This window comes from Lagopus leucura, unplaced genomic scaffold (assembly GCF_019238085.1).
Source record: "Lagopus leucura isolate 7727_CA_CO unplaced genomic scaffold, USGS_WTPT01 Super-Scaffold_73, whole genome shotgun sequence".
NCBI lineage: Eukaryota > Metazoa > Chordata > Aves > Galliformes > Phasianidae > Lagopus > Lagopus leucura.
The window spans coordinates 35,844,964-35,870,455 of NW_024962252.1; the positions used below are offsets into that span (position 1 = coordinate 35,844,964).

General features: G+C 38.6%; 1 protein-coding gene across 2 annotated transcripts in view; it reads right to left on the reverse strand.

Annotated features, from left to right (window-relative positions):
• Positions 1 to 25,048, reverse strand: part of ATG5 (autophagy related 5) — a 70,829-nt gene extending 45,781 nt beyond the window's left edge. For both annotated transcript variants that reach the window (XR_006183034.1, XM_042894956.1), the window contains exons 1-5: positions 24,965 to 25,048; positions 24,144 to 24,304; positions 19,366 to 19,493; positions 13,595 to 13,673; positions 7,130 to 7,292 (exon numbers count right to left, since the gene is read on the reverse strand). Coding sequence is in view for 1 of the 2 variants with exons in the window: in XM_042894956.1 (XP_042750890.1) it covers positions 7,130 to 7,292; positions 13,595 to 13,673; positions 19,366 to 19,493; positions 24,144 to 24,251 (478 nt within the window). In the remaining variant the exon portion in view is untranslated. The remainder of the gene's footprint in view (positions 1 to 7,129; positions 7,293 to 13,594; positions 13,674 to 19,365; positions 19,494 to 24,143; positions 24,305 to 24,964) is intronic.
• Positions 25,049 to 25,492: the final 444 nt, after the last annotated feature.

Sequence of the window (25,492 nt, forward strand, 5' to 3'; positions counted from 1 at the left end):
TTATTTAGTCTCTCTATGTGACACTTATGCAATTATTTATTAACAGAATACTGATTCCAGAACTTAATATTTTTCAAAAAGGCTGCAGAGAAAGTTTAAATAACAAAAAGAATTAAATGCAGAAATGTGGAAAAGATTACTGCTTAAATTCAGAAAGGAAATGGTAATTCTGGGCACTAATCTCCCTATACATTTTTAAAGAGTCAAAAAAGAAACAACTCTAGCACCCAGTTTATCATTTATGCCTGATATTTTCCTGTATGATTCCTTGCTTCTTCTTCAAGTCATCTAGTTGGCTTGGTTATTTTTTTTAAGCTGCTTGGGATTGAATTGTAGCTCTAACTCTATGCAAACAATTGCAATTTGCAGCCAGCATAAAAGTGTATCCAACTCTGGAGTCAAAAAAACCCAATTTTTTTCTTCTATTCTCAGTGGTTCACCACTGTCCAATAACCATACAAACCACAGAAATGATGTACAGCTTGGGCAGAATCAACCATAACATTAACAACTGACATAACAGAATCGTGGCAAAAATTAGACTTGAAGTGCCTTTGGAGGAAGGTTTTGGAATATGAGCTCCAGTCCAAAACAGAGCTGCCTACATAAAGTTAAATGTGCTTGCTCAAGGCCTTATACAGGCAAGTTCTGACAGCCTCCAGGGTTAGAGAGCTCTCTGGGCAATGAGTTCACGTTTTACCACTCTCAAACACCTTGCCCTTATCCCAACAGAATCCCTCCAAGCGTAACCATCTTTTGTACTTGTCAAACTCTATCATCAATGCAGGCACATCCAAGAGGAGTCAGAACTCTATTCTTCTTTACAATTTCTCCCTTCAGGTAGTGAAAAGCTGATGCTTAATCCATCTTCAGCCTTCTCCAGGCTAAACTATACAGTCTCTTCTATTGCAGCATATACTGCAGACCCCTAATTGTCCTAACAGCATCCTTTGGATTTTCTGCTGTTTGCCAGCATTTCTATCATTCTGGAGATCCAAGGTGGACACAGTATTCCCAGTTCATCTTCACTAGTACTGAGTTGATGGGAATAACTACTATAATAACTATTACACCAGGGAACACAATGTTCATTTGTCTTTTCAGGATGTCATCAGATGAAAGTAACTATCACACGCATAGATAGATACATAAATAGATATAGATAGATAGATAGATGCATATATATATATATATATAGGGAGTTAGTAACTCTTTACTTAATGTGACAGAAGCTAGCAACAGAACTGTGGAAATATTTTTCATATCATAAATAGTAAAGTACAACACTGAACATTAATGCATCTGAAGTTGTTGTGATTTTACTTTATAATTCAAGAACAGTCATTACTCATAAAAATATCTCACTAGGATGATTTCCCCAGAAGTTCTAGGCATCATCCAAGTTCTCACTGAGTTGGTGTGTTATTACATAGCACCATAGAAAGACTGTAAAATTTGGAAGTCAAGAGCAAATGAATTGGTCTGCCCATTCTAAATGAATAAGCCATGAAATCAGCACAAGTATGCTAACTAGCTCAAGTACCACCAGTAATAAAGTACAGTGGAGATGGGATTCAAGGTTGGCTACTGGCATCTGAAAAACCTTTTAGCACTATTATTATCTAAATTAAATTAATTCAGCTCATCTTGCCTGCATGCAACTACACCACCAGTGTCAGAAGAATTAGGAGAAATTGCATGTACTGCTAGCTGTAAATTCTAGTAAAAAATAATAATTCATAAGCCACAGCGTAAAATGAACTATGGATTAAACTCAAGGAAAAAAAGGGAGGGGAGCTCTCCCCCAGTATTATACAGTTGGGTTTGAGACGAGCATGCTTCATGCGCATATTCTTATGCTATATTTTTTCCATTAGTTCTCAAATAAAAGTAGCATTCTAAAGACAACTGAAGATTCAAAGCATTGCTTAATCTTTGCAGGTTAGCAGGACATTTTGAAAGCTGTATGACAAAGCAGCATTTGGGGTCTGACAGATAATGAGGTATGTGAAAAGGGCTGCCTTCCCCTTTCTCCACAAAGGAGCCACACCTTACCAACATTCTTTTCACTTATTAAACATCCTCCCTACACAGAAGTTCCAATAACTATGCTGTTTCCTCAATACTATCTCCCTTCTTTTCCAGGTCATCAACTTATCTGGCAGAAAGTGGTCCCTTTTGTTCCTAACTTCTTTCTATTATCTGTATGTAGAAACACATACTTCCTACTTAAATTAAGCTTTCTTTGCAGCCTAAAAGCCGGAGATCTGAGCACATATTGTGACTGAAAAGAAAGTACTGCTGACTATTAAACAAAAAAAACAATCATCTTTGGAACACAACTCGCAGGCTAGATAAAAACAGAACAGCAGGGCTTGTCATAGACTTCCCTGGATGAGTCAAAGTTTAAATGACTCCTGACAATTTTACTCATCTCCAGTCTTCTGGACCAAATCCAGACAGCCTGCATACTTCAAACAAAATGAAGTCTGCTCTTTAGAGATGGTCTACTCAGACATTTGGTTAGACTTGTGCCTCCATCTGCATACTTCAGGAAATGAAATTCTTTTCAGGGAGAAGGTGCAATGAAGAAAACAGAAGGCAGTTCAAAAGAAATAAAAAAAAGAGGTTCTGTATCACTTTTATCTAATTAAAATAGCACTGGGGGGGGAGGGGGCTGACTGTTTAGCACCACAATACTGCACTTTTGTGGGTGCATCACTAGGTTACTCGTTTATGTATACAGAGTAACAAGCCAGTAAACATTACAGAACTAATGCTGAAGTCAGTAACAATCCATTATCACGAATAGCAAAACACATCACCTTCCCAGATCATCCGAAGGAAGGCCTGCTCAGATACATCTGATTCATTCTGCTAGTCTATCCTGACTGAATCTAGCCAGGTTTATTGGCCCCAGCTCAACACCAATACAGTTCTGGGCAGAGCTCTTCAAATCCTGCTTTCACCAGGCTGTTCCAGCACCAGAAGTCTCACTGTTCAGTGCATGTTATGCCCCCTTAACTCCAAAATATGCAGTTTGTGACAATTACTATAAGAAAAAATAGGCACTTCAAGAGAATTTTAATGACCAGCCCAGAAAGGCAATGATCTGCTTTTATTTTAATCCTCTTAAATGATACACACGTTTTCAAAGAACAACAGTTGTTCTGTCTTTCTGAAGTTAAACAGATCTCTGCAAACAGAACATTACTATTTTGGTAGAGATAAAGGGAAGAAAAAAAACGATGGCTTTGTGATGGGAAAACTGAGGGCTTGGCTTGTTCATTCGTTCTCTTGCTAATTTTCTGAAAGTTTTCTAAGTACATATTGCCTAATTTAGGTTTCAGATGATAAGTTGTGATGACATTTCTTCAGTTACCTACACATGCTTATCATCTTAGTCTGAGGTAAAGAACAGCATCAATTTCCATTGGTTCTTCACAAGAGAAAACACATACACATCACACCTGTGAGCCATACAGCACAAAAGATATCAATAAGGTATGACAGTTTCACTCTCTGGGAGCTCCTATTTCGAACTTTGAACGTGGTAACCCAGTAATACATGACTTACAGTCCACAAATGAGAAAAAAAAACAACACAGGACTGCTTTAAATATGAAACTGAGAAATAAAGAAAATATAGGTCCCATTCTGTCTGTAACGTGAGAAAAAGATCACACGAATTTAAAAACTAAACACTGCATATTTTGAATGTTTATAGAACTTCTTTAATAAGAACAATTCAACATCGCCATACATTCATATCGTAGGTAAACCCTACAGTATGAATAAGCATTACATTTTTTTTCCACAATATTTTCAGTAAAATGACTTCATTATATTTTATAAAATATAAAGAAATCTTAAAAGTGGTCATGAGGTTTTACTGTTCATTTTGCCCACTCATGCATCTGAAACACCAAGTCCAGCTTTTACCAGCTATAAAGGATGCCTGTGAAAACTTCAGGGTATGGCTGCTTCTCTATCCACATCTGATGAAAAGCAGCTGTGCTGACTCTAAAAACCTTCTTTTATCAGAACTATTATATACCGAAAGTTATAGACGGTAATTCTTTGAACCATGCAAGAAATACAGCTCTCACACTAAAAAGAGTTGAAATCTCATTTGTTTGATCCTAAGTCATCATTAGGCCCACAGTCTGAATATTTCAAAGCAGAGTGCCTTTATTTTTCTACCACAAAAGGCCAGAAGAAACAGCCACCCACTTGAAAATCCTCTTTACCCATGATAAAAAGAGCCATAACATTATTATAGCAAGAACAGTAGTAACATTTTCCATCATTGCTGACCAAGGAATTTCAGCAATTCTTACAAAGGAGCAGAGGTCAATGTAGCTACATACCCTGCCTTTATTGCTTCCCCACTACATTCAGGCATCCATGATATTAGTCAAAATTAAGATGCACCCATTCCAAAGAAGTGCTCTAGCTAAGGAAATATCTATTTTAAGGACATAAAATCAACTCACTGAAGTCTGAGGAACAAGCAAAAGCACAGCTCAACCAGTAGACAGAAAATTACCTACTTAATTTAGTCGCAGACTGATACAAAATCAGAAATAGTGGAAGGTGGGAAATAAAAGGTATTAGGAATACCTATGACTTGTTACCAGCTACAAATTCACTATCACAGCCCTGTAGATGCCCCCTTTAGGGAGCCTACAGACACTGGAGAAGTTTATCATGCTAGTTTATCATATTCCTCTAGTACTTTCTTCTCAGCAGAAACATTTATATGGAATTATATTTGGTCATTACACTTCCTCAAAAAAGCAAAAAAGGATTCTTTTTCCAAAACCAAGTTTAATACTGAAGAACATATCCTGTAAGCACTGCAGTCAATCACTAAATAGAATAACACTTCCTATATTTAAGCAAAGAAGGAAATTATTTGAAGTTTCACAGAAACAAACCCTGTAGATGTATCATAATTTACAAGGCAGTATTGCAAATGCTACTTTCTTCTCTTTTTTGTGGTGATTCTTTCTTGTTTCACAGAGGTTTAAAATTATTACATCTCCAATGAAAGCCTATAAAAACATTCTGAAAAATATAACGTGCTTAAAAAGAGTTTTCTTGGTTTCACTAGCTTTTCTTGTTTCTTTTTTATGAAGATCTGAGAAATTAAAATTAGCATTTGAAAGTATTCAAGATTGTTTAAACTTCACATTTAGGTGCCAGATTCCACAGGTGCAATTTCTCACTAAATACAGTGAAACCTTCCTAAATACAGTTCAGCCTTGCTAAGCAACCTCTGTTCTTAAGCAACAGTAATATCCAGTTTGCCTACAACTAAAGATAGACAAATAATCAACTAAAAGTGTCTGGGACGAGTACAGAAAGAAAATCCTGCTTACTTGTTCTCCTACCTTGCAATATTGAAGGTATCCATTAGAGGTTCTATAATTTCTGCTTCAATAAAGAGTCTTAACTCATACTATTTCTTTGTGCACTTATCTGTTCTGCCATTAACACAGTTCACTCACATTAGAGATCTTGTGGCTTCAACTGTAACAAGTGTTAATACAAAGAGCACAAAGTGTGCTTCTGCAAACACACCAGCAACAGGACTAAGGGACAGGATTTTATTTTCAGTAAAGCTAGTAGTTCTCAGTATAGAAAGGAGAAGTATGCTGGCACAGCATTTTGCTTCTCTTGAACTGAACTGCTTGCAAGACAAATGCTACTACATCAGAATACAGTTTTCTTACAGAATTATTAAAAAAAAAAAGCAGCTTTGATTGATTTGTGACAATACAGGCTTTAGGGAAATACATTTTCTTGTGGATTCTTACTCCATAAGAAACACTTCATTTACTCATATACTCATTGTTGTAAATTGACATCAGTCAGTTTGCTGTCGATATCTACACAAAGCAATCTCCCAAGAAGTTAAAGTATTTTGAATTGAACCAGATTGAATACATTTTTACCAAAGACGTTTTACACGTATATTAATGCATCTCTCAAGATCTTATTAGGCAAAATGTCAAGTTGAGATAACCCTTCAATTTCTAACTGCTTCAATTAAATCACTGTCAGAAACCAGAGTTTCCAAGTAAGCACTTAGATTTCAAAATTATTAAAGAGGAAAAAAAAAAAATTGAAAACCCACACATTCATTAAATAAACATACCAAATCCAAAATAATTTGACACTTGCTGTCTAAAGCAAACACATGCCTCAAAACTTCTTGCATTCAGAGGTTTTCCTGTTCTGTTTAATTTTAACACACAGAATCACAGAACCATAGAGGCTGGAAGGAACCTCTAGAGATCATTTAATCCAACCCCCCTGCCAAAGCAGGCTCCCTAGACCAGGTTGCACAGAGGAAGAAGTTAATTCTGTTTAGTATCTCAACATAGTTAAATGTGTTAACCCTTAAATCTTTCAGAAGTCTACCAGTAATTATCTAACAACGACTTCAGAAATCAGGAAAACATACTGAAAATTATTTCACCAGCAAGTAGCTTCTGAAACCTATACACAACTTTTCAACCTACAGGTCTCTGAGAACCATGATAAGTAGGAAGAGATGCTGAAATGCTGTTATGTTTCACACTGCAATATAAATTCACACCCTCTGTTTAAAGAAAGAGCATTAATTTTATAATGTTCTGTTCTGAATTATTTTGCTGATTTTTTCCAAGTCAATGCTCACCAATGAAAGACCTTTGTGAAAGCCACAGTAAAACCAGGAATAAAAGTTAAAAGTTAAAGTTATTTTATTAATAACTTGTTTATCAGAGTCCACATCTATTGCCTATCAGTGGCAATCTGTAAGCATAAATGAGAGGAGAGCTATTTCTCTTTTACAATCTAAGATAGTTCCAGGTGAACAGCACTTATACCCCAGGTGTGACCATCGGTTACACAAAACTACACTAAGTATTTTGTTGCTGGTTCTGTTTTGTTTAAACAGTTGTAACTCAACTCAGTTTATGACTCAATTCAAGTTCCTTGAATATCCCAAGCTAACTTTTGGGCTATCACATACTCACTGCTCTTTTTTAGTCAAATAGATCTTTTCCATGACATTACTTAAACATATTTATTAGCATGGTAGTACTAAACATAATTAATATTTGATGCAGTGTATTACCATTCTGCAACCCCATCCACAGTTGTTTATGATCCTTTTTTTGCATCTCATTGATGATTTGACTTTTGTGCTTTAAAGCATCTGCTTCTTTTATGCAAGCCATAAAATGAGCTTCAATCACATCCTTAGAATGGCAGTGCAGAAGATCCTTTTCCGGAAAATTCTATAAAGAGAAAGACAGATCAAGAGAAATAAATGTTTCACAGACCTCAGAAGTTGAAGAATAAAAGATTATTTTAATCTGCTTTATATTTATACAACAGAAACAGACAGCAACTTTCTACTTAGCAAAGATAACATCTATTTTCTTACTGACGAAAGAAAGGTTTAGCAGTGAAAAATGTTCAAAAAAAAATTAAAGTTGAACAATTTTCTGTAAAACTAGAAATTACTTTAAACTACTCAACCTCAACTTGAACATTTAAATACATAGGTGGATATATTTAGTCCCTTACCTACCTTCCAAATTCAGGGAAGTGTTTTAATATGCTTTCAAGCATATGTTCAATTCTCTAGCAGTTCCTACCACTTCTCAATGAAGTTTATGTAGAAAAGTTTCCTCCAATTATCATCATCCACATGTATGAATTACAGCATATAGGTCATCAGCAAACATTTATCCTCAAAGATGTTGGAAAGCTTTATCCAATTTTACTTACTAGACGTGTTTATTGTTAGACTGCGTAACATGATTTCATGATTCCTTTTTATTTCATTAGCACTGCTGAGAGCATTCAACATTGCAGATGTACAATTATTACTTAGTAAGTGATAACTATCTTTCTAATTCATTTACTAAGAAAGTATAGCATTAATCTTGTTCAGGTACAAATCAGACACTTTTGGATATTAACTATTCAGAAGTGTAGGTATAGGTGTAGTTTTTCTTCTAGTGACAGCATCATTTGCAATCTTAAAATACAAGCACATGGTATCACAAATCCATTATTTGGATTTGTTAAGTTTAAAAACCCTGCATGTTTTATCCCCTCCATATCCACTCCCTTTTCACAGTTGCTTATTGACTACACTGAACAGCACAACCCCTGGAATCAAACCAAAGTAGCATCATTAGTACTCCCCTTTATAAAATGGGCTTGCCACATATTTTTATTTCTCACCTCTTACTCTACAATGTTCTCTTTCCTCTTAACCCATCAGAAATAAGCTGTTTAAAAAAACGTTTTTGTAAGGACTGTCAAAACCATTTTGGAAATGCATGTAATAGGAGATATTTCAAAGGTTTTTTTTTTTACAACAGAGTTAACAAGTCACAGTAGGAACAATATTCTACTGGAGAAACCCATACCTTTCCTCTTGTAACAGCTAGCAATATGAAAAAGAGTTGGGGATAGCCTTACCTAGAAAGATAAGAACAATAGTACCCCCTTCATTAGATTACTGAAGAGAGGTTAGAGAGTTTCTGAATTACAGACTGGTGGGGTTGGCAAGGATCTCTGAGTCCATCTAGTGCAACCCCTGTTTGATCAGGGACACCCAGAGCAGGGTGCCCAGGCCTGTGTCCAGGTGATTTTGAATATCTCCAAGGAGACCACACAACCTCCCTGAGAAACCTGTGTCAGTGTTCTGTCACCTGCACAGCACAATATATATCCTGGTGTTCCAGTCTCTGCCCACCGGGCACCACTGAAAAAAGACTGGCTCCAGCCTCACTCCATCCTCCTTTCAGGTATTAACAAATATTGGAAAGATCCTTCCCCCAAATTCTTCCCTTCTCTATGCTTAGTATTTCACACAGTGTTTTCTCTGTGACATTAAACCCTGACTCTGGGATCTGTGCATCAAGATTATCTTCCAAAACCACAAGTGCAATAGGAAGAGAAGACTGAAGACTGCCAATTTCTTTCCCCTGAAAGTACAAACAGTTTGGCATCTAACTTGACAAAGAAGTACTACTGTTAATTCAGACCAATGGTCACAGAGCTGACTAGAAAACAAGACATAGATAAAGCTTGTTTCTCATATAGGTATGGCCAAGTACAAAGACTTTAGAGGAGATAAGCAAGAAATGAAAGCTTTTTCCAGAGCAAAGCTCACTCTCTCCTTCAATGCTGAGCACCTAAGCTTACCAGGTTCCAAGATTAATGGAACACATTACTGGGATTGTTATTTGCCTGCTGACATCTGCAAGAGCCTGTAAAATACTTTTAGAAGTTTAACTAACTTGTTCAAATGAAGTATATTCTGGTAACCAATCCAAAAGAAAAGAACGATCAGAAATATTACATTTCAAGATCAAAAAGTTCTTCACATGCAAGAATTCAAAGCAAGACACCAGCATCCCTCAAAAAAGATGAAAGAACAAACGTACCTAAGCCAAGTAATATGGGAACCTACAAACTGATTTCCACAGTTTAAAGTTTAAGGTTTAGCAAGCTTTGAGAAAACAACAAATTCAAGAACTATGTTGTTACATGTGTCTAAGTGTTGAACTGCCAGGTCAGATATTCAAGTTTTCCTACAAAGATCTCCACGCTGATTTTTCTTCAATGAATTTCAAATGACAGCAAATGTCATTCCTTGGGAATGTGTTTTAAGACATAGCATGGTCTACAGAATAGCAAGGAGATACTTAAAACTGATCAAAGCAAGCTGAACTGGTAGAAAGTACAAAGATGTAAGAATTCACTTTCCCAGCTTCTAAGTGGTAACACTGGAAGACATTCCCATGATCTCGGTGCTGTCTCTTTTCCTTTAGATGAAAAACACTGGCACATTTCTATTCAGCACTGTGAGTAGAAGCTGAAGAACTTGAGCACAGAAGAGGTAACATATAACAACACTGCTACACCTACTACAGACATACTAAATTTTACTTACATGAGACTGCCAACATAAAATATGGTATCCTCACTTATATAAAATAGGGAACAGAAGAAGAAAGTTTTGCAGTTAAATACGTAACACATTCCTGTTTGTTTTTAAGTTCTACTTGCCTATACAGGAAATAGTGAAATGTAAATAACTTGACTCAGTTCCCCGAAGAAACAGACAATCATAAACAAGCTGGTAGTCACCTGTGGTTATGCAACTATGAGATTTGCAAAAAGTTTTCAGAGATCTCACTGGCAGCTTTAATTCAAATATTCCTATTACTGATGTCCTATTCCCTCTATGTCCTACGTCAGGGATTAGACAGGCTATTAAGAGTTGACCAGGATTGTCTTAGAAAGCTAAAGTACTGCAGGTTTTGCTTCACGTATCAGTAGATATTTACAGTATAATTTTAGTCATAAAGAGGAAAGTATCATCTGTACAGACAGAAGCACTAAGAAACTTCTTACATAAAACTGTTCCAAAACCATAGCAGCCAATTTCATCAGTCTGGTTTCGTAACCCCATTCCACCCAGACTTATGTATCAGTTCCAGTTCACAAAACACCTGTTTATACAGTGACAGTCAGTATTAGGGTAATTTTTTTAAAAATTACACCAATAATACAGCATTAAAGGTCATAAAGAACATATCCAGTGGCAGTGGAATTGTCCATGTGTTTGTGTTTAGTTACCATCAACAGTCCTTTCTTTGAGAAATTTTTTTTTTTAAGAAAAAAAAAGAAACCTATGCCTCATTTATACTACTGGTTTTCACAATGTCTCTTAACAGTTCTATAATTCATGTACTACGTGGCAAAGCACTTCTTTTTCAGTCCACCAGACCCCATTTTGAACTAAGAAAACCAAGAATGGAAGACAGCTGATGCCATACAAAAGCAGATGGAGCTTCTCACTATAGGAATGACATTGAGGTCCTGGAGTGTGTCCAGAGAAGGGCAACGAAACTGGTGAGGGGTCTGGAGCACAGACCTTATGAGGAGCGGCTGAGGGAGCTGGGATTGTTCAGTCTGGAGAAGAGGAGGCTCAGGGGAGACCTCATTGCACTCTACAACCTCCTGAAGGGAGGCTGTGGTGAAGAGGGGTTTGGCCTCTTCTCCCAGGTAACAAACAGGACACGGGGAAATGGCCACAAGTTGTATCAGAGGAGGTTTACATTAGACATAAGGAAGAACTTTTTCTCTCAGGGGGTGGTCAGGCACTGGAATGGCTGCCCAGGGAGGTGGTGGAGTCGCCGTCCCTGGCAGTGTTCAAGAGGCGTCTGGATGAGGAGCTGCGAGATGTGGTTCAGTAGCTTGTGGTGGCAACGGTGATGAGGAGACGGTTGGGCTAGATGATCTTATAGGTCGTTTCCAACCCTGTGATTTTATGATTCTATGATTCACTACAATAGGTTGTCTGTAGAAAAGCAAGGGCCAGCAGGTAAGGGCTTCAGCAGAAGAAAGTTGTTTGCCTTTCACCTGGCATATCTGATTTACCTTCCTCTTCTAGGGACAGCATTTCCAGAGCAGTTCATCACCTCCTGCCAGCTACCCAAAATCCAGAGAGCTGGTTACCACGCTGAGAACATAAATAATGCTAGGCATGCTGAACTTAATGGAAAAGAATAAAAGTTTCCCTCTTCTCCATAAAGCCACAACGTGGTAACAGAAGCAAGTAACCTAGACTACAATACCACAGGATTCTCAGACGTTAGTACTCTGTTCAGGTACATCAACTATGACTTAGGCAACTACAGTTCAGTTTTAGTAAAGATATAAATCAATGATGTCTTGTTGAATACCAGTAGCAGATGCAAATAAATTGTTTCTTCAACAAGGAATATTTTTGTTCTTTATTTGACTGCATACTTTTGTAAAAGAAATGAAAAGCCATGACAGCAAAAATTAAAGCATGGAAAAATCTAACAGTAGCTAAAATAAATAAAATATATGGTTCTTTGAAGAGTAACTACACACGAATGAAAAGAATAATTCAGGCAGCAATCCACCTAGACTCTTTAAACTGTAAAGAATTAAAACACATGAAAATGTCATCAACATTTTGACATACTTTGATACATTGTGGTTATGTTTTACGTTAAGCATTAAGGTGGGCTAATTTAAACAAGCTTTCAAGTTACGTCAAAAACAAGAAAAGAGATTAAGCAGGTGCTTAATCCAAGGCGTTATGTTTTTAAAAACTAAGTTAGAAAAACTTCTAAAATAACACTTCTTTAGCAGTAAATTATTTCCACTGATCTTTCATGCATCCCCTTGAGAAAAACTTATTAGCTTGAGAAAATCCCCTTGAGAAAAACAAATTAGCTGATCTCTGGGCCAGCAGCAATACCAGGACAGTTGAAATCAGCTTTCATTACTACATGAAACTGAAATTCATTGCGGTGCTGCAATTCATTTCTCAGGGCAGCTCTACTTTGGGATGGCAACATCCTCTCCTTGCTACTGTTAGTCTTCCAGAGCTCTCAGGATGTGCAACAATTAAATCACAATCTATGAAACTAGACACCTTACAGTTTCTTCAAAACAGCTTGGAAGTTTCTTTACACCACCCCTCTTTGACATATATCAGAAGTGTAGCAATTATAATCGTTTCAAAAACATCCCTGTCTTTACATTCACTTTTACTGTTTCAACACGCAAAATTATATATCCTAAGAACAATTATACATCATAAGAAAACACAATTACAGTCTATGCTTCAAAAATAAATCACATTACTGCTACTAGAAAGATCATTTATAAAAGAGAGGAATATTTTGAATGAAAACATTCAATGACACTGCTTCCCAGAATGCCTTCCAGTATGCTCAAATCTCACGCTGAAGTCAAGTTTATTAATTTAGTACTTTCTTTTGTACATTTTCCTATTTTATTGTTTCTTTTATATCTCTATAATAATAAACCAACTAATTTCATAGTTAAACATAATGATTTTTGGTTCTCACTTCAAAACATACCTGGCACCACCTTCTCAATGCATTTCAGAGCATGAAGGAATCTGGCACAAGTACTTTTCTGAGCAAAGATCAGTAGTGCCATGAAGTCATACCTAATGGTTTTACAATGCGTAATCAAGGTAACGTCTCTCCTGTGACTAAACTGTCACAAGACCAAACCCATTTCACTCAGTTCTCTAAGGGGGACCCACATGAAGTACAACTTCAAAGAATGATAGCAACTCCCTGACTTCAAGGATTCCTGCAGTATCTCATATCTATGTTAATGTGCCCAAAGGGATGAGCACTTCTCAATCTTCCTAGTCTTAGTCAACTTGAATTGACTGTTACGGAAAGTTCTTCCTTTTTATCCACTCAACTGCACTGATGCAATCTCATAACTTCACTTGAAAAACAATTTTGGATTTTCAGATTACAACAGAATCATTTTTAAAAGATCATTTTGAAAACACACACAAGCTCATGGAAAAAAAAACTGTAGATTTTCAGGAAATTTTAGCTATTTCCTGAGGAACAAACATTCTCATCAGAAAGTCCTACCATTTACCTGTTTGTAAAATAAGAACAATTATGAAAATTTTTCATAACTTCTGAATTTCATGTAATCCTGTGCTCAGTTGTTCTTAATCTAAGGTGTATTTCAATTTTACCTTGAAATGCACTGTGATGCTCCAAGGAAGGGCTGTATTTGATGCATGCAAATCAAACAGCAAACCAATTGGGTAATGCCTAGAAAATTAAAAGATTAAATGAACATAGAAACTGTGCATTTAATTCTACATACAACAGTTAGAATATCTACATAAGTAAACTAGCAGCTTTCTTTCCGCAGTTTGTGTTCATTTTTGTTTATTCAGAAAAAAAGTTTACACAGACAGGTATAATTGACTTACAGTTCACAGTAAAAATCAGGCCTGGAATTCACATATTCACATATTCAAAACCAGTGGTCTTAATGCTATGCCCACAGAACATTTCTAGCACTGCAACTGCATAAGCAGCCTACAGCTGCCCTGTGAAACCCTTCCAAGTAGTATTTTAAGTTAAGAAGTTCAACATTAACACGAGTCGTTCTGACAGTAGCTGTTCAGACATTTGAAAAGCTAAATGATTTATCTGTAGAAAAGATGAAAAGGAAAAAAAAAAATGGTGATCCCTTCATCTTTACTATCAAATCAAGGGGAGGAAAACTAGATCAGAGTTCTGAATTTCAATGGTATTCTCAACTGGAGAACACATACAAATCTGCTCTCTCCAAATATTCACTTTTGTCCTGTAACTTCATCCCTTTTAAATTCTTTAGAAGATGCAGTCTCCAGCAATGCAAATTACTTTTATCATGTACATAAAACTTCCAGGTATTTTGAAAAGCTCTGTTCTCTTTCCCTTCAAAGAAAAAAAAAAAAATCAACCAACTGAAAAGGCCTCATTAGTTTCCTGATCTTACAAAGATAAACACACTTAGTAGTAAACTCAGCAGCTCCAATAAATTAAATAGGATTGAACAGAGGACGCAGAGTCAACCAAGAACGAGTTTGAAAAGTTCAGAAAAGCAGTAAGAGAGTATTACCCTAAAAGCACCTGAGAGAAGCCAATTCACTCACTTCTAAGCTGTCATAAACAGGGCTCTGGCACCCTCTACTGGTAAACCCATGTAAAACTATGCCAGAAACACAACAGCAAAACTTTAAAAAGGGCACAATTCTTGAATTTATCTATTGCATTTGGGACTTCTTAAGAAAATAGGGGAAATATACCAAGATCTAGAACTGTTCTCTCCTTTCAGGGGGTATTTGGGGGGAACAAAGCATACAGATAACATATATATTCAGATTCATCTAGATTCAGTGGTAGAAACTTGAGCTTTATCACTAAGACATTTTATTAACTGCCAATCATGTATTGAGTTCTTCAGCAGGGTTTCAGCAAAAGTGCTTTTCCAGATGCATTAGGCAACAAAAATCAGATTTCCTTTGATAAGTATATGAACATTAAAAAAAACCTTCCCATTTATATATTATATATATATGTATGTACGTATTTATATATGCAGAGCTACAAAAGACACCAAACCATCACTGGCCTACATCTATTTTCTATCAAGCACAGATAACAAAATAAACATAATCAAGTTTAAGTGAAATCCTTGTGCTTTGTATAGATTATATTAGAATCACAGAATCATTCAGGTTGGAAAAGACTTTAAAAATCATCAAGTCCAACCACAACCCAACCATACTACCCTAACCTTAACAACCCTCTGCTGAATTGTGTCCCTGAGCACCACATCCAAACGGTTTTTAAACACGTCCGGGGCTGGTGACTCAACCACCTCCCTGGGGAGCCTATTCCAGCTTAAATATATAAGTATATGCTTCTCATTCTGAAGAGGTCAGCCCTGAAATCATTTTGTTCATAGCTGAACACCTGAGACTGGTGATGACAGCAGACTGTGAGAAAAATCATTTTCTGTTCTGAAATGAAGTCTTACATTATGAGTAAGGTTCGCAACAGGAGTAATTCAGTAATGACAGGTAAGATTCTTCCTGCCTCGAATTCCAGTTCGCATACTGGCATTTAATCCGAAGCCCACAGAAGCCATAAGTAATGCCTGTACATAATGCTGTATTTCATTTATTTTTGAGATGCAGTTAGAAGCATATTTTTTAAAAGTCTGTAATCAAGAGCATACTACATAAGACCAAAACTATTATTTGTATTTCATAATAACGCTGTATTTCTTAATCAAGACAGGATTAAGAGAGGCATTAAGAAGGTAATGGGGAATAAAAGAAGACTTGTCAATTTGTAAATGGGATGAAAAGGAGCAATGTTCCTTCAAACACCGTTCTTAAGAGTGCATCTGCCTTGTGTTAAGGATCAGTATTCCCTCATTAAAGATGTTGCATCCAGCAGTACTACTGTGATGCTGTTTCTGAACCTTTATTTGAAAAATGTTCATTGCAACTAAAGAAATATGCAGATGCTCTCAGGAACCAACAGTAACAGTAACTAAAATATAATAACTCAAAAACCCAAGCATGACTTTAAAGATTTGCTACCACTAAAGAATAGAAAAAAACAGAACAGCAGCTAAGGGAACCCATAGAAGTATTATTTAACACCCTCCATCCCCACCTATACACACACACACACACAAAGAAATCCCAAAAATAAAAATAAAAAATAGAACCTGTTTCCCCTCAACCCCAACACATGGGATTGGGGAAAATCAAACTGGTCTTAACTGAAGACGGTATTTTCTCAAAGGAAAAGGAAAAAAAAGGGGGTGGGGGGAGGAATACAACCAAAAGTCTCATTTAAAAAACACGTAGCTAGAATAACGATTGGTTTGCAAAAGCCTTCAGTCTATAGAAGCATAACAGCACTGACTTCTAGCCATTCTCTATTTAATACTGCTTTTGTTATTACACAGAAGGTGGTTTCAAGGTGTGAGAGATGCCCTTGAAAACATAATTTTAAGAACTTTAAGTCCTTTTGAAAGTGACAGATGGGTACTGATCAAATGGTGCTCTGGCCCTCTGTCTTTAGCCAGTTCCTAACTGGGCAGGGTAAAGCATCCATTCCAATGGTACCACAGACCTCCCACACAGCTGCCAGGCCTTGAGCATAATTCACAGAATGGGGACAGAGACTCCACTGAAGTTGAGCAATTGCACTCAAGAATGGTCACAACCTACACAATGCCCTCCCCCAGAATTCACTGAAGAAAGTTCCCTTGGTATATCAGATGCTTCCACTCAGCTAGGGCAGCTGAGAGGCCTCAAGCTGCCAAGAGTGCTTGCAATCTCTCCTGAGGCCTAGCGGAAGCAGAGGTGGTGGCACTGCCTGCAGAAGGGATGTGTTGATGGAGGAAGTGCTGTCAATAAGCTGAGCTATGGGAGGCCAGCACACCACTCAGTGTCAGGGAAGATAGGCATCTCCACCAGGACTTTGCAGAGGTGAGACCCTGAATGCTCAGCTGCACAGAAGGTGGGTCTGCAGCCACTGGAGCATCAAATGGCGACTCACAACATGAGGAAGACAAGAGGTTATGAGCTCTGATAACAAAAACCAGGCCCTGCCTCTACTTGCAGGTAGTGCTCCAGTGGCAGAAGGCTGAAAGTTCCAAGGAAACTGCAGAGCAGCCTGAACAGCACAACCACCAAATAGAAAGCAGTAATAGTGGTAGATTACTCCTACTCCCAGTCCTAGATGAGACTCACTCTCCACCTGCCCACTTCACTTGCTATAGAAAGGTTTATCTACAACTTCTTGGCAAGCAGAAGACTAGCAGGTTTTATCCTGGACAACTAGTCCCTGCTATTCATCCACATGGGTGCAAATAGTAATTGCTGAAGAGGGGAATCTTGAATGTATTAAAAGTGAAACACAGCTTCAGAGGCTAGGTGGCATGCCCACAGGTTCATGAAAGATAAATGCTCAAGGGTGACAAATGCATGTCAGTAAGTGGTTGTGGAGCTCGTGTGGCAAGAGGATCTTAGTTTTTACAATCACAAGACACTCCTTTAGGACAAAGGTCTGCAAGGGAGAGATGGAAATGCCTAAGTGGGGCAAAAGCATCTTTGCCTTCAGGTTGGCTGGTCTGGTGGCTATCAACTATGAGCATAAGGGCTGTGAATAACAACCCACACTCAAATGAGAAATTAGTGGACATGGATAGAAAGCAGGTGGCAAAGTGTGACAGCTACAAGAGAGATCTTAAAATGAGAAATGAATTACAGAAATGCAGGTGGAGAAGGAGCTTTCCTCCCACCAACGGAAGTTAAACTTTTCTAGCCCTTTCCCATCTTGGGAAACTACTTTCCAAATCCCGTAAGCAGATTCTGCTTGCATTTCCTTCAATGCAGTTATAGGTTTAAGCTCCCCTAACTGCACGGTGTCTGAGAGTATTTGATACGCTGCATTTTCATCTGTACTGCTATGGAGTCTGCTGACCTCTTCTGGCAACTCCTTATACACAGACCTTCCCCTAACACACACCTGCAGGGAAGGAACTCATCTTCCTGTGCCCCAACAGTCTGATAGGAGGCCTCAGGCTCCACCTGGAATTCCAAACAGGAAGAGTTGCACCCTCTCCCAAGATCCTGGTTTGAGTACAGCAGAGCATGAATTTGAAACTGTTTGAAATTTATTCAGTACTCGCTGCAAAACTGAAGAGCTGCAGCTGAAAGGACATACACTGTATCCCAGCCAAGTATTACACAAAGCAGATTGCAAGAAAAATGACACAGTGTGGACTAAGTAATTAGAAATATTACAATCAATCACAGAATCAAATATTTGAGTGAGACTAGATGACATTTAAAGGTCCCTTCCAACTCCTCTTGCAATGAGGAGGGACGCCTGCAGCTAGATCAGGTTGCTCAAGAGCCCTTTCCAGCTTGCCTTTGGATGCACCACTCATGGAGACATTCACCACCCCCCTGGGCAACCCATTCCACTGTTTTACTGCTGATGTAATGTTTGCTAATCACAAGACGTTCCATGCTACATTCATAGTAATAAAATATTCAGTTTCACTTTTGACAGCCAATTAAAAAAAGCTACAACAGTCACTGTTTTTTTTTTTTTTTTTTCCTATTATGATACAAGAAATAGAAGAGATTCAAAATACTAAGTCCTTGCCACAGGTAGGACCAGTGCTGTCTAAACAGAGCCTAGAAAACACTGCAGCTCTCAGTGTTTTTTCAAACTCAAGCAGAAAAAGAAAAATGAAAAAAAAAAAAAAACAAAACAAAACACTTGCATAAAGTACTCAAAAACTAATCAAATAAGACTGTATCAGTGTGATTCTCCAAACCCTTAGGAAAAAAAATGTATTTTTCACAGACCACATAACAACAATAACAGAATCGCAAGTAATTATTTCAATTAAGTTGAACACAATTCAGCGAAGGTCTACACATCAATATTATTTTATCTGTTTTTAAGCACAAAGGCATATCACGCAAATGGAAAGTAAATGTTATGCACATCTTATTGCCTGCAAGCAGAACATTTAATTCACATTAACACAGAAAAAAAAAAGTATTATTTCCAGAGATTTCAGGTGTCTTAAAAATGCAGAATAAACTCAACAGATTTCTTTGGTAATCCTACAGCAAGAGACAATAAGGCCAAAAATACAGGCATTTCATATTACAAGGACAAGAACAAAAACAACAGGTGCAGCACAGCCTCTCTTTTATACATAAAGTACAAGCAGAATCATCAGTATTATGCTCAACATTTAAACCTTCTTCAGATTTTCCTCCAATCAACATCTTCCCAATCTTCCTCCTCTTTTGCCTTCTCTGAAACCCAGTGAAGTGGTTAAGTTAGGAGAAGTATTGACACTGTGCTAAACTCATAAAGTCTCCACACAAGGAACTGAGAAAAGGCACAAACTTAAACTCACCATTTCAGTGGCGTACCTTCATATTCAAACCATATCTCATTAACTTCCTCTTGTCTCATAACTTTCTGGAAGTGTTTCTTCACTTTGTCTGTTACCAGTGTCAAGTAGCTTATTCTTGGCAAAAGCAGCTGAAAGAAAAAAAAAAAAAAACAACACATTCTTTAAGTACACATAAAAATTACTAAATAAATAAAAAGTTTTAAGTTACGGGTTTCCATAACCAAATTTCAGCATTCTATTTTTTCCCCTTAGAAGTAAGATTTCTTTTTGGACAGCTTTCTTATTAATGGTTAATGAAAAGCTACAAACGTATGCACTTAAAAGTTACATAATAGCAGTATCCAGTAATCTAACAAAAAAAAAAGTCAAAACAAGTGCTTAATTCTTTTCATGTAGTGGGAGGCAGAGGACTAGAAACTAATTTCTCCTCTTCCCTATTCCAGCAGGTCAAAGAACAAATGTAACATTTTCATATGAATAGATAAAAATACATGCTCAAACTTCATACTGAATGTAACAAGTGAGGGTGTATCAGCTAACATCCCCAAATCAAAATTACTACAAAATAAATTAAGAACAAAACAAAAACATAACTGAAACCAGTTGCTTAGGAGTTTGGTTTGCAAGCGTGTTTTATATTTCCAATAGGTGGCAATTTCATTTTCTTAGCCTTAGCTAAGATATTGAATGGCAAATCAAGAGCAATTTATAATTCTTCTAGTACTTAGCTTGACCAGCTACTAAAATCAGGAGGAACCGTAGAACTATTTGTGGTAGAAGGGACCTTAAAGTCCATGCAATTCCAACCCTGTGCCATGGGCAGGGCTGCCACCCCTCAGCTCAGCTGCTCAGGGCCCCATCCAACCTGGCCTTGAGCCCCTCCAGGGTTGGGGCACCGCAGCTTCTCTGGGCAGCTGTGCCAGCGCCTCACTGCTCTTGAAGTAGATGATTTCTTTCTTGCATCTAATCTAAATCTACTCTGGTCTAGTATTAAATGGGGGGGTTGGTGGCCCTGCATGTGGCAGGGGGGTTGGAGATTCACAATCCTTGAGGTCCCTTCCAACCCTGGCCATTCTGTGATTCTGTGATACTCTCTCTTAGGAGAAACGGCAATGGTTTCAAACTACCAAGAAAAGTGTCAGTACTTTTTCATTTGAAGTAAGACATCATCTTACAGCTTTCCAGTGTATTACTTTTTTCCTCTCCATTGTAAAGTTATGCACTACCCAAAATGGAACATTGAGTTCAGTTTTGTTTGTGAGGGGTTTTTTTTTTGTTTTGTTTTGTTTTCTGCACCCCCAATCGCATTCCCCTTAAAAATACAGTGCTGTGCTCAACAACAAAGCTCAAACAGACTACATCAGTCAGTAAACTGACAGTTGCACTGAACATCTACAGTCTGTAAGCATTTCAGTATTCAATGAGAAAAGATTAACCTCCTTGCAAAAGAAGATTTAGCTTTGCTTCAGATATTTTAAGTGAGTTATATACACCCTATATAGTTAATCTTATTTCCCAATTAATAATAAAACAGAGCTAAGGAATAAAATAATAATAATAATAATTCTGTTTTATGTACTTATGGAAAAATACACATTTGGTTTGCCACTGTTATTCATTACTACTGATGCTTCTTGAAATATTTTCAAGGCCAGGCTGGATGTGGCTCTGGGCAGCCTGGTCTGGTGGTTGGTGACCCTGCACATAGCAGGGTGGCTGAAACTAGATGGTCATTGTGGTCCTTTTCAACCCAGGCCATTCTATGATTATTCTATGACATACTCTCAGCTTAAATGAAAATAACAACAAAAACTATTGAGGGAAAAAAAGAAAACTGAAATAAGATTAGGAGTTCTCATTAAATTAAGAAAAAACAGAACTTCAAAACCTTTACAAGGTAAAATGAATCCTCATAGTTTAGTACATGCCATTTACCAAATTACACAAACTGCAATGCCTTCCTTTTGCAGATCATGTACTGCTACAGAGTTTAATAGCAGCAACCTCTACGGAAGGCATTCCTGGTTAAATAAAAATGAAACAATTCCTAATGCTTAAGCAAATGCTTGCAATATATTCCTCACATAGAAAGAACACCTGGGTTTTGCTGCATTAAAAACAAAAAACAACAACAACAAAAAAACCAAAGCACAACAACACCACACCATTTTTGCAGCATGCAAAATATTGTAAAATGCAAAAATTCCAGATTTAACAGAAAGCAGACTGGTTTGATCACCAATGCATCCAGGATAAAGAAATACAGCCTAACCCAGAGTGGTTTTACATTGCTTGCTGTTACAGACATTTTAATACAGACAACCCTTTTCACACCTGCTAAGCATAAAGAAGATCCAGCAAAAGTTAGTCCCTTGTACCAAGTACCATGCTATGACTGCCTTTCTTATTTCATTTTTCACACCTAATGAATCTCTGCCAATGAGTGCTCTGCTTCCAGCACGTGCTGCTTCTGACTCTTCTTCGCACCAAGACAAACCGTAAACTACTTCAAAATCAATACTGTAGACATTTTGAGGACTGAGGAAAAAAGCAGATCGTTCAGCAATAAAGGCAGTTCAACCTAGGTGTTCTTAACTATACTTCCACTCCAAATTGTAAGCACTCATTTTAAAGAAACATACCTACTGATTTATCTATTTGCAGTGCAACACGGCAAAGACATACCTGGTGGAAATAACACAGTGCCTTACTTGAGCAGCTGTCTTGACGTCACTGCTTTCCAAAATGATGGACAAAATAGTTTACAATTAACTCCGCTATTCCTATACACTGCCACATTGTGTTACATGCATATATCACCCCTGTGCTGTGCTAATGCATCTAGCAGACGTGGCTGAATAGGGTATCCAACTACACCACTCAAACTGAAATGAATTGCAGAGATTCTGGGTTATTTTTCTAACCCCTCAACTCTTCAGATCTATGTCTTCCCACCTTCATAAAGCAAGTTAATCAGAGCAGAAGCTGTTTTCCTCTTAACACAGTGACACCAATATTTCCTTCCCATTTACAGAAAACAGACTGGAACACAGAGGTTGTATCTACTTTAACAAGTACTGAGGTGTGATAACAGGAGATGTGAAAAGCAGAAAAACTGGTGTCAAGTGCTGGGAATGTTTGCTAAATATGCTTGGAGAGGGTTGTTTCAATTCAGCCTCATTTTTATTCCAAAAATTGAATACTGATTAGCAGCTAATGCAGACTGATCTCAGGCCTAAAGTACATCTTCAGCTTTGTGTGAAAAAGGCTCAGCCTGGGGGCTCTGAAACTGTTCTGCACTAGAAAACTGAGCATTGTAAGAAGGGGAAAAAAAAAAGATCTTCTTCAGAAACATACTTCAGATTGGAACCAAGATATTAATGCACAAACACATTGAAACCACGAGAACTCAACCATGATGTAAAATCTTAAAATGGATCCTTGGTTCCTTCAAGAAGTAAAGCTATGTTATCAGCTCCAACACGATCTGCAAAAGGGAGAACCTAAAATTTGAGAATTATGATCTGTTAGTAACTACATTTTGCAGAATGTTAAGCCTTGAAATTTTCTGCACATGCTTGTAGTAAGACACTGCCATCTCTTAGGGTTAGGAAGTTAACCACACAGAAGTTAATATGGCTTTAGGGTTTTCACACTGACGTTAAACTGATTAAGACTGCATGTCTCAATACTAAAACTTGTGCATACTGTATGAGAGTTACATTAGAAGTACATGTATATTTTAAAGAGTTTTAAGTCAGACTGCTAAATAGCTCAGAAGCATTTGGCAAACAGTTGAGAGGTAAAAAAGTACTTCTTTTTCACCAGTGGTGAAACTAAGGCATAGAGAGCTAAGCACTATCATTCCTGAATGAAAAGCATTAATGATTTATTAGATTTCAAGAAACACATTAAGCACACAGATATATCAGTAACTGACTAAAAAGAAATGCTATAAATTAAATACTGTTTTATCCAGTAGTATCTTCCATAAAGCATGGAATGAAATATGACAAGATAAAAGGATTTTCGAATCACAAACTCAGTACAAGATTTTTTCCTCCCACATACAGTTCCACTGAACCAGCCAACTTCCCCTATCAATCAAATGCCTGTAAGGTGCAGCAAGGATGAATACTGCAGGGCACTCTATAAACTAACAGCCACGTGATTACAGAAAGCATTTCAGCTTACAACTCAAACACATCCACCACCCTTATCTGTATCATCAGCTATCAGTCCAGTCCAATAAGACATCACAGGTCCTTTTCCTACTAGATCTCTCAAACCTACTCGCATTTAAAGAAAACACACTGAAGTTATCCATGAAAGAAAAACTGCAGTCAGTGTTTATGAATTGACACTATGTGACTAATTTTTGGGTTCAAGATGGCACAAAGCTCTAGCTGGAATTATTTGTGCAGTAAGCAACATACAAGTTCCCTCTTCTGAAGAATCTTCAAGAACATACACTCATGGTGAGTTTGTACGTACAGCCTCCACCTTCCATTTAATTATTCGCTGAACTTTCTCATAAGTTTTTCCAAGATCTTAATTACCCATTGTAACTCAATCTCAGTGGTAAAACAGATCTAAGTTTTTTAACTTACTGAGAAGAAAGATGATTTGCACAGCACAGTTATAAGGTAGTCCCAGAAGTTTCTGGGAATACGAAGAAAAAAGCCTTTTCTACACCTCTACAATGTGTATAATGAACCTAAATGAAAGAAACAGAACCATGGGATCAGATTGTTCATGACCTCCTTGGTTATACTCACATAATAAGGCTCAGCTTCCCTCTCAGTTATCTCATCCTGATACAGAGTGAAGCAGGTCGGTATGCGCCCAAACCACACATCTCGAAGCACATCTTTGTCATCTGTCATTCTTCCAATGGATGGTGAAGCACATGTAGATCAGTTTGTTTCTTCAGCTGGAACTGAAACCCCACCCCCCAAAAGAAACAAGTCACAACTGCTGCTGAACAAGGTTTTTCCACAACCACACATCCCCAGGCACGGTCAACAATAACTGCATCACAATGAATGCACGTTCGCACAAACAATATCCCAAGCTGAAAGGAACCCATAAGGATCGCTGATTTCAGCTCCTGGCTCCACACAGCACCACCCAAAATCCAAATCCTAACCGTGGCAGCACCCTCTCCATGTTTCTAGAATTCCAGCAGCTTGGTGCCGCAACCACTACCCCGAGGAGCCGAGGTGGGTTAAGCCAGAGAGGCCTTCAGCTGTATAGTTCCCCAACTAGAGAGCGTGCAAGGAGCAGACACGCCGCTTCCCGACCCGCAGCGTGCCCTAGCGCAGGCCCGAAGCCCGATCCCCGCAGCGCCCGCCGGGCCGCCTGCAGCTCCACGCGCCGCGGGGGCGAGCGGCGCGGCGGGGTCTCGTAGCGGACAGCCGGGTGAATCAGCAACGCCGGGGAGCACACAGCAGCACAAGGAGGAACACCACAGACGCGACCCCCGCGCGCTCTCCTCGAGCAACAGCGCGACCGGGCAGCGGCGGCCCCAGAAAGGAACAGGCAGCACCCCGCGGACTGTAGAGCCAGGCGTGTAGGTACAAACGAGCACAACCGTTACCTGAATGCACCCCTCGCCACCGCTTCGCGCTGCGGGTGCGGCGACAGGCAGGAATTGAGCGCGGCCCCGCCCCCACCTTCCCGCGCATGCGCCGCCCCCCGCGCGGCTTCAGCCCGGGAAACGCTTCCGCCCGACTCTGGGCGGAACCTCAGGGGTGGCGCCGGAGGCGGTCTGCGGAAATGGCGTCGAGAGGCGTGCGGGGAGTTCGAGGCGCGCGGGCGGGAAGGAAGGCGCGGGAGTCGGCAGTCCTTGTAGTGCGGGGCTGCAGCCACCTGATGGCGCTGTCGGAAATGGCCTGAGAGACGAAGCGCCACAGCCGCTGCTGCCTTTCTGTGGGTTTTAGCCAAGGGCTGGCATGAGTCCTGCTAAATAACCCGTTTTGGCTGAACGTCTCGTCCGTTAAAAAGCGCCACTGAGGTATGGTTTTTATTTTTACTTCGGCGCCGGCCCAGTTTCATATCCTTATGGATGATCTGGGTGAGGGCGTTGAGTGCGCCCTCAGTAAGTTTGCAGGGGACACTGAGACAG